Here is an 8,905-nt window from a genome sequence, read left to right as displayed (position 1 = left end):
AACTTCTGTCAAGGAGACATGGCTACTTAACCAGAGTGTATCCTAAGGATTTACCACAGCTCTGTCTGTCCCAGCAGCTTCGTTCTGCCCGTGCCGGCTTTTCTCCTACTCTGAGTATGATTCTAAGATGTCATTAATTGCTAAGATGGACAGAACCCGGATCAAAATGAATATACTCTGTTCCTTACTTGAAGCTTGTGGCGAAGCCTCCACCTCCAGGTTGGATGGGAAGCGCTCGCTCTGAGCTCCCAGCACCCCAATGGGTAAGGACTGGTCCCCAGAAGCCAGGTCAGCTTCCAGCTCCTCACTGACAGGGAACGTGATGTCACTCACGGGCTCCTCCTTGATCTTCACAGGCTTAGTGTCTTCCGCGGCCTTCTCAGGATTGACAATCCTCTCATACTCTTCAGAGAGCTGCTTGCTAATCTGTTGGCAAGCAAGAGTTAATTCTCCAAGGATATTTGAGGAGATTGGATAGTCAACTGGTGGTACCCAAGGAGAACCCAGCAGAGTACAAGTTAATACATGAGGTTAATACATAGTGGCGCACGCCTTTAATCCCAGCACTCAGGAGGCAGAGTCAATGGATCTCTGTGAGTTCGAGGCCAGCCTGGTCTACAGAGCGAGTGCCAGGACAGGAACCAAAGCTACAGAGAAACCCTGTCTTGAAAAATCAAAAACAAGGTGGGGGAGGGGAGCGAGTGAAGGGGGAGTGACCAGGAACCTTCAGCATCTAACAAAAAGCCTTTGCTTAGGGTCCAAATCGCTGCTTCACTCAGTGTTTGCCTATATGCCAGATGTCTGAGAGGTTTCTGTTGTGAGACAGGATTCCACTGTGCAGGTTGCCTTTACTCTCCACCCTTCTTCTCAACCTCCTAAGAGGTGGAATTCCAGGCATGTGTTGCTATGGTCAGATAATTGTTAATTTTTATAGACAGAAATGCAGCATTTTGTCTCAGATCTTATTCGCCTTATGTAACTGTTAAGTAATGATCAAAACATTTCCTGACACATGTTCTTTGTATGTCTCTATCATGAATTCTGACCCAACCCCTTAAACAACTTCCTATTACCAGTATTCTTGTTGCTTTGTGGTGCTGGGGATGCCTGGCCTTGCACACCCTGAGCATGCATTCCCAGTGAGGTGCACACCCAGTTCTAGCAGCAGAAGTTTTAAAATTCCTCTTTCAGGCTGGCTCAGTTAGGAAAGTGTTTGCCTCAAAAGCTTGAGGACCTGATTCATATCCCTAGGGCTCATGAGATACAAGGTGGAGACAGGGGGATTCCTGGAGCTCGCTTTCTCAAAGTGGAAGCACCTGAGGAAAGACAATTGCACTGACTCTTTGACACACACACATGCACTCAAGTGTGCAAGTACACACACACATGCATATACACATGTACATATATATGCGCACACACCAGAAGGAAAGAAAAATTCTTCAGTGGAGAATTGATACTGCCTGACCCTCAGGAAGTGGAGAGATGTTTGTGCCCTGCCCTACCCTCAGGCGCCCTCCCAGGACTCTGGGTCCTCAGTTTCAGCCCTCAGAGCCGTCTGAACTGCTGTGGCTATTACTCTCTTGCCTGCTTTTGTTCTCATGACTACTGTAAGCTCACAAGCTTACCCACCTTGTTAGTGTCCGCGACTCCAGATACCTGTGTATGTCTTCCAGAGACAGAAATGAATGGGCTGTCCACTGACTGAAAGAGGCCCTGACATCTCACTAGATCAGTGTGAGGACAGAGAAAGTGCACATTCCCTGTGCACTACGCTCCAGAACACATGTTGGAGACCCTGCTGAACATTCCCAGACTACGACACCTTTGCCGACTGCCCCACGGTCACCTCACCTGTAGCATGTAAGTGTGATAGTCCTTGATGCGGTGCTGCCAGAACTCCTGCAGGGAGAGCACGCTGCCAATCCCCACTTCATGGAACACCTGCTCCATGACATCAGGGAAAGGGGTCTGTCCCAGCCTGGCCTCCCGGTCTATGGCAAAGCGCAGCAACTTGGTGAACTTGAGGCAGTACTCATGTGCTACGTCAGTTAGGGTCTCCAGGACACTTTCGTTAGCACAGTCAAAGCCCGCATGGGCCAAGATTGTGGCCACTGCTTGGTAGAGGAGCTGCCGACAGGAATGCCAGCTGAGTTCAGTCACTGGTTCTCCTTTTCCGCTGGAAGTGGAGACATGGCAGCGTTACTTGTGTACCTGCCAAGGGTGATCAACCTGTCTCACTGGGGCTCTACAGTTCCAGTAATCCCTGGCCCTGTTGCGGGTAAACGGTCACCTTCATCCTGCTCTTCTCAGGGCACGAGCCCCCAGTTACACAGTTGAACAGGCCACGTCTAAAATAAACAGCGCAGGAGAATGGCAACGGTATCAGAGCCTGGGGACTGGAGCTACCTACACAGCTGTGAGCGGCCATAGAGCTGCTGGGAATAGAACCTGTTTCCTCTGTAAGAGCAATGAGTGCTCCTACCCACGGTGTAACCCCTCCAACCCCTCTCAACATTTATTGGCCTTCTGCCTTCCTCTGGCAAGGGAACTATTTTGTAAATAAAAATAAAGCAGAGAAGAAAACCACTGCTCCTTTGTTTAAGTCGCCATGCTCTGTAGAGCTGGGGGCCTGAAGAGCCACTCACGCATTTAACTGCTCTGTTCCACAGCAACACTGCACGCTATGGACAGCAACTGACTTTTTATTTAACATGTTCAGCCTATCTGGTCCAAAGGTTAAAAGCATCAGAAGTGCCCATTAAAGAGCTAGTTACTATCACTTAATTTGAGCAATATGTGGACTGTTGTTTTCTCCCTTGTAGTGCTGGGATCTGAACCCAGGGCCTGCACGAGCCAGCAGCGCTCTACACTGAGCTACATCCATAGTCTACATAGACTTCTTTAATGGGAAATGATGTCGTGGCACCTTGTACCTGGCATTATATGTATAAAACAATCTAGCTTCATATTGTGTGTGTATGTGTGAGTGTGTGCACAATGCTAGTAGGCCTGAGGTGTCAACCTGCAACTTGCTGACTAGGCCATGGTTCGCTGACTAGGCCATGGTTCGCTGATTAGGCTATGGTTTGCCGATTAGGCTATGGTTTGCCGATTAGGCTATGGTTTGCCGATTAGGCTAGGCTGGCCAGCCGGTGAGTGCCAGGGATCCTCCTCTCTCTGCCTTCCCCACACTAGGATTACAACCCTGTACCACTGTGCCCAGATTTTTTTTTAATATTTATTTTATTTATTTATTATGTATACAATATTCTGTCTGTGTGTATGCCTGCAGGCCGGAAGAGGGCACCAGACCTCTCTACAGATGGTTGTGAGCCACCATGTGGTTGCCAGGAATTGAACTCAGGACCTCTGGAAGAGCAGGCAATGCTCTTAACCACTGAGCCATCTCTCCAGCCCCTGTGCCCAGATTTTTAACTGGGTTCTCAAACTCAGGTTCTCATGGTAACATTTTACTGACTGAGTAGTCTCCCTGGCTAGGACCTTGTATTTTAAGGCAGGGTCTCTCCTTGTCCTGTAGCTCACCAAGTGGGTTTGCTGATTGGCTAAAAGAGTCTCAGGGGTGTTTGTCTCCGTTTTCCCAGTGCTGCAATTATAAATGCCTGGCTTTTAAATACAGGTTCTGGGACAGAACACGGGATCAACCAGTTTACTGACTAAGCCACTGCCCCAGTCCCTGGGTATGGTCACCATTCTCCTTAACAATTAAAATAGGAACTTGACAAAAAAAATTTATAAAATTGTAGTAATACCATGAATTTAATACAGAACAACAATATTTTGTTGAATGAAAGTATATTACCCCTCAAGAAATGAGGATGTGGTGCTCACTGTAACAGGCTGTCTTCTTCTTATTGCTAGGCCACCGCTCTACCACTGAGCAATGTCCCCAGCCAGCCTCTTTTTACCTTTTATGTATCAGTGTATTATTTCACTTCTAGTAAAATATCTGGCATTAATAGGCACTTAATAAATGCCTAATGTATTAGAAAATTAAAAATAAATACAAATTCTAGAATCTCAAGATTTGGATTAACATTTGAGACACCTCACTAATGACGTGAGTGATGTCAGCCAAGTCGACCACTCCCACCCTCAGTTTCCTCATAGAGAAGTGGAAACGCTCCTATAAGCTTAACAGGATCACTGGTGGGGAGGGGATCTCGTTTAACAAAAAGACAACACAGCAATGCTTTGTCTTACCGGTAAAAGTCACTCTCTGGGTCACTGTGCCGGATCTGGAATGGGGCGTTGGGATTTTTACAGTCTAAAGGCTGGAGGTCATCAGGGAGAGGAGGTGACCCAGGGCAGGAAGGAAGAGGTTCGCTCTCCTCAGCCTTCACGCCGTCTGTCTGCTGCTGATTCTGGGTCTGAGCGGTGGCAATGAGGCTGCGAAGGCGTCGGTTGTGCTGGATCAACTGGATGGTGTGGATGGTGAGGCTGCACGGCTCTGAGGGGATGTCCAGCATGGTCGGGGGTTTGGGCTTGCTGGCTGAGGGCTGGTGCAGGGGTGGGTCATGGACTTCCACCAGGCGGAACTCCCGTGGGAGCAGATCAAAGGAACTTCGGTTGGTCTGTCCCGATGGGATGGGTATCTCTCCCCAGTATCTCAACATTTTAGGGCACGCAGAGAAGAGCTCCCAGGTTTAATGTAGTTGATACCCTACAGGTAATGTGTTCAAGTCTCGGGCAGTTGTAGGTCATAGGCTTCTCTAGTAAAAAATATGAAGTCCAGCAGTTCTTACATAAAAAGCAAGTTAAGATCAATTTGAAATCGGTGTTAGCAAAACTCTAGAGGAAGGATGTTCTCCTTGAAGAAATTAAGAGAAAAATAATTGTCAGAAGCCAATCACATAATGACAATTCCTCTTGGACTGAAGGACAAAGAACACAGTCATTAGCGGGCGAGCAGCAGGGACTTCTTACCAGAATATCCACCATGCCTAACTCTAAACACTTTACAAAGCGTGAAACTTAAATGAGAGGTCTAGAGTATTTCCAGAGTATTTTGACACAATTGTGCTAGATTAATAGGAAAAAGAGAGTAGCATTAAAAATACTAACGGATAGACAGACGCGGTAGCACATGCCTTTAACACCAGCACTCTGGAGGCAGGGCAGGCAGATCTCTGAGTTCGAGGCCAGCCCGGTCTAATGGAGTGAGATCTAGGACAGCCAGGGCTACACAGAGAGATATCATCTTAAAAATAAAACAAACAAAAAGTACTAATAGGTGGTTCTTATCCTATGCTGTGCCTGAATATATTTTCATTCATCCTGGTGGGAACACTCATGAACATTTAATCTAGCCTTATGCTTTCCAATTCTACACATACATGAGAGAATAAAAGAGGTTTCTTTGTGTGTGCATGCACATGGAGGCCAGAGATCAGCCTTGGGTGTCGTTCCTCAGCATCTCTCTTGCTTTTTGAGATGGCACCTCTTACTGGAACCTAGGCTTGCTGATCATTCCAGACCAGTGAGCTCCAGGGACCCGCCTGCTTCTGCCTCCCCAGAACTAAGTTTATAAGCACATGCAACCATACATGGGTTTTTATATGGACTTTGGGAATCGAACTCAGGTCCTTAAGCTTGCAATGGTAAGTATATTACAGACTGAGCTATGTCTCCAGACTGAAGCGGAGCGACTTCAGCTGCCGTCTAACTGGTGTCCCTTCCTCTAGTCTTCCTCAGAATCTGACCTATCCCTTACATTGCTGCTGGGCTTGCTCTTGTTTCCTTTTCATGGTACTGAAGCCTGAACACAGGCTAGGCAGTGTCTCATCACCGAGCCACACCTCCAGCCTGCTTTTTTTTTTTTTTTTTTGCTTCTTGGTGTCAAACAAACTCCTGTTGAAGGCATTCTGATGTCTCTTGGAAAATGTCAGAATTCTGAGCCTTACCGTTCAATGAAGCCTACAATCTGTCTTCCATTTACATCTCCAGATTCAATGCCTAGATGTCTCTTCAGGTTCAATACACATCAGACTACCAGACATTGTGTGAAGGTTCACGCTCTTTGTCCTGAGATGAGAAAAACAGAAATAAAATATCTTAGTATAGTGTCATCCAGTGACTGCTAAAGGCGTGGACTCAGTGCCCTGCAGGCACACAGAGGGGTTTCCTATATTAAATGACCTAAATTCTAACAATATCACACTACTCAGTTTTTTTCTTTGTAATTTTTTAAACATTTACTTCTTTTGGTATGAGTTTGGGGGTGTGTACGTAGAAGTCAGAAGACAGCTGTGAGAGTCAGCTCTCTCCTTCCTCCATGTGGGTTCCAGGGATTGAACCCGGGTTGTCAGGTTTGCCAGCAATTGCTTTAACCAGCTGAGCCATCTAACTGACCCTCAGTTTATTTTCTTTGCTAAGATTTTATTTTCTTATCGTTTTAGTTTTTTGAGACAGGGTTTCTCTGTGTAGTTCTGGAACTCTCTCTGTAGACCAGGCTGGCCTCGAACTCACAGAGATCCACCTGTTGGGATTAAAGGTGTGTACCATCACTGCCCGGTGCCAAGATTTCATTTTTCTTGTGTATGTGTGTGTCCCACATGTATGCAGGCTTCCCAAGGAGACCTGAAGAGGGCATAAGATCCCGCGGAGCCTGAGGTACAGGCAGTTGTGAGCTGCCTCGGCATGGATACTAGGAATGGAACTCAGGTCCTCTGGAAGAGCAGCAAGCACTGTTAACCACTGAACCAACTCTCTAGCCTCACGACTCAGCTTCTTGAGAACATCAGACATTTTCATAATTGACCCTATGAGCTGTGTCCTCTGTCAGGAATCCTATTCCACCCTCTACATTTTTTCCCCCGAGACAGGGTTTCTCTGTGTTGCTTTGGAGCCTGTCTTGGAACTAGCTCTTGTAGACCAGGCTGGCCTCGAACTCACAGAGATCCGCCTGCCTCTGCCTCCCGAGTGCTGGGATTAAAGGCTTGTGCACCACCACCCAGCCTCACTCTCTACGTCTTTATCAGACTTGAATTCGTTCTTTAATATAGCTGAAATCATCACCCCCAATATTTCCCCAATTACATCTTTTCTTTGTGTTCTCACATCGATGTGCGTTTATCCCTGAACCTTAGCTTTAATTGACCTAATCACCTGCATTCTCCTACCTGTTATGGCTACCATCTTGGTAGTGTCTAGGCATCTGTTAGAGACGTACAATATGAAGTACTGTTTAGTTAAAATTTTTAGCAATCCTATGAAACAAGGAACATTACTATTTCCAATTTTCCAGACGTGGAAGCTGAGGTCCAGTGTCATGCCAATGTCATAAATACCAAGGGTGAAAGAAAAATCGGTTTCCAAGGCCATGTTCGTAAAGTCACTGAACATGCTGCCTCAATAATTCATTCCAAAAATAATAATAAAAAAAAGAATGGACTAACTAACAAGAAATTGCCTTCTTCCCTAACTTCACAAAAGGAGTAAAAGGGATTTCAACTTTAAGTTCGGAAGGTGCAGGGTCGGGGTTCCGTGATCACGACCGGCAGGCTTAGGCGCCAATCACAGGATCCTGGGAAGTCTGATTTCCAGGAGAGCAGTAAAAGGAGGAACTCTGGACTTGAAACCGATAGGAAGTCTCAAATACTCACCGCCGTGTTCCAGGAGCGGTCTACGCGGCTGTCCGACTCTGACAGGTTCGAGCGACGACTAGGTCAAGCCTAAGAGCCTAGTTTATTGATTAGCAGTCCAAGCCTCCGGAAGCGCTTCTTTTCAAGCGCCCTATGACACAGGAAGTTATTACCAGCAGGTTGCAACGCCTAAAAATGTCCACGTTCTGCCCAACACCACGATAACGTTCCCCTCCCCGGTATTCACATCTTTACAAGTCGGTGAGTCTTCAAAAAGGAACTCCAACATTGCCGCCCATAAAAGGGGCAGGAAGCTGGGCAGGAGATACATGTGCAGGAACGTGGAGAACGAGTGGCCGGGGTTTCGGAGGGACACATTTTGAGGTTGCACCCGACTGAGGATGGCTGATACTACCTCTCAGCCAGAACCGCCAGCTCCTCAGGAAGTCAGTAGCGAGTTTAAGAAGCCTGTTTTGCCGGTGCCGCTAGCTGTGCGAAGTAAGGCTCCAACCTCCGGTCCCGCAGCCCCTGAGGATGTGGAGAAGGAATGCCCCTCGGTGCTGCTGGACCCCGGCTGTAGGGAGCCCGAGGTCCCATCGGCTCAGCCGGATAACAGGGAGACTGGGAGTCCACCGGCGGAGCAGCTCCGGTCCCCGCGGGTAGCTACTGCTTCTGGCGGTCCGGCCCGGGCTCCCCCATACCAAGAGCCATCGTGGGGCAGCCCAGCCACGGCCCCCTACAGTCTCGAAACCCTGAAGGGTGGCACCATCCTTGGCACCCGCACCTTGAAAGGGATGAGCTGTTGCCTTTTTGGGAGGCTTGCTAACTGTGACATATGCCTGGAGCATCCTTCCGTGTCTCGGTACCATGCGGTGCTACAGCATCGGGGGTCTGATCCCGACGGAGAAGCTGACAGTCATGGGCAGGGCTTCTATCTCTATGATCTGGGAAGTACCCACGGTACTTTCCTCAACAAAACTCGCATCCCTCCCCGCACTTACTGTAGAGTTCACGTTGGGCATGTTTTTCGCTTTGGAGGCAGCACCCGGCTCTTTGTCCTTCAGGTAAGTAGAAAAGTTTAAAATAAGAATCTTAGGATTTACTATGCTGGGATTTTGAGTTTCTTTAAGGTTTAATTGAGGAAAAAAAGATTCTCTCAGTCACCAGTGACAAAAGCATAAGGATCAGTCTGGACCCACAGGTCTATGTACATTGCTGTGTCTCTGAAAATAATTTCTCCTTTCCTGAATCCATACATGTATATATTTTCCCCCTTGATTCATTAGGGGCCAGAGGAAGAC

At 47.6% G+C, this 8,905-nt stretch overlaps 2 protein-coding genes across 2 annotated transcripts in view; one reads left to right on the top strand and one right to left on the bottom strand.

Moving 5' to 3' along the window:
- The window catches only part of Supt7l (SPT7 like, STAGA complex gamma subunit), an 11,855-nt gene extending 4,009 nt beyond the window's left edge, over positions 1-7,846 (bottom strand). Inside the window, exons 1-5 of the mRNA XM_005367966.2 lie at positions 7,626-7,846; positions 5,925-6,045; positions 4,225-4,831; positions 1,855-2,179; positions 189-426 (exon numbers count right to left, since the gene is read on the bottom strand). Coding sequence (XP_005368023.1) covers positions 189-426; positions 1,855-2,179; positions 4,225-4,637 — 976 coding nt within the window. The 5' untranslated portion in view covers positions 4,638-4,831; positions 5,925-6,045; positions 7,626-7,846. The remainder of the gene's footprint in view (positions 1-188; positions 427-1,854; positions 2,180-4,224; positions 4,832-5,924; positions 6,046-7,625) is intronic.
- Positions 7,847-7,876: 30 nt separating this feature from the next.
- Slc4a1ap (solute carrier family 4 member 1 adaptor protein) overlaps positions 7,877-8,905 on the top strand; it is a 28,943-nt gene continuing 27,914 nt past the window's right edge. Inside the window, exon 1 of the mRNA XM_026789671.1 lies at positions 7,877-8,668. Within this exon, the coding sequence (XP_026645472.1) occupies positions 8,006-8,668 (663 nt within the window). The 5' untranslated portion in view covers positions 7,877-8,005. The remainder of the gene's footprint in view (positions 8,669-8,905) is intronic.

The sequence above is a fragment of the Microtus ochrogaster genome, unplaced genomic scaffold (assembly GCF_000317375.1).
Source record: "Microtus ochrogaster isolate Prairie Vole_2 unplaced genomic scaffold, MicOch1.0 UNK26, whole genome shotgun sequence".
NCBI lineage: Eukaryota > Metazoa > Chordata > Mammalia > Rodentia > Cricetidae > Microtus > Microtus ochrogaster.
This window is presented reverse-complemented; position numbering and strand designations above follow the sequence as displayed.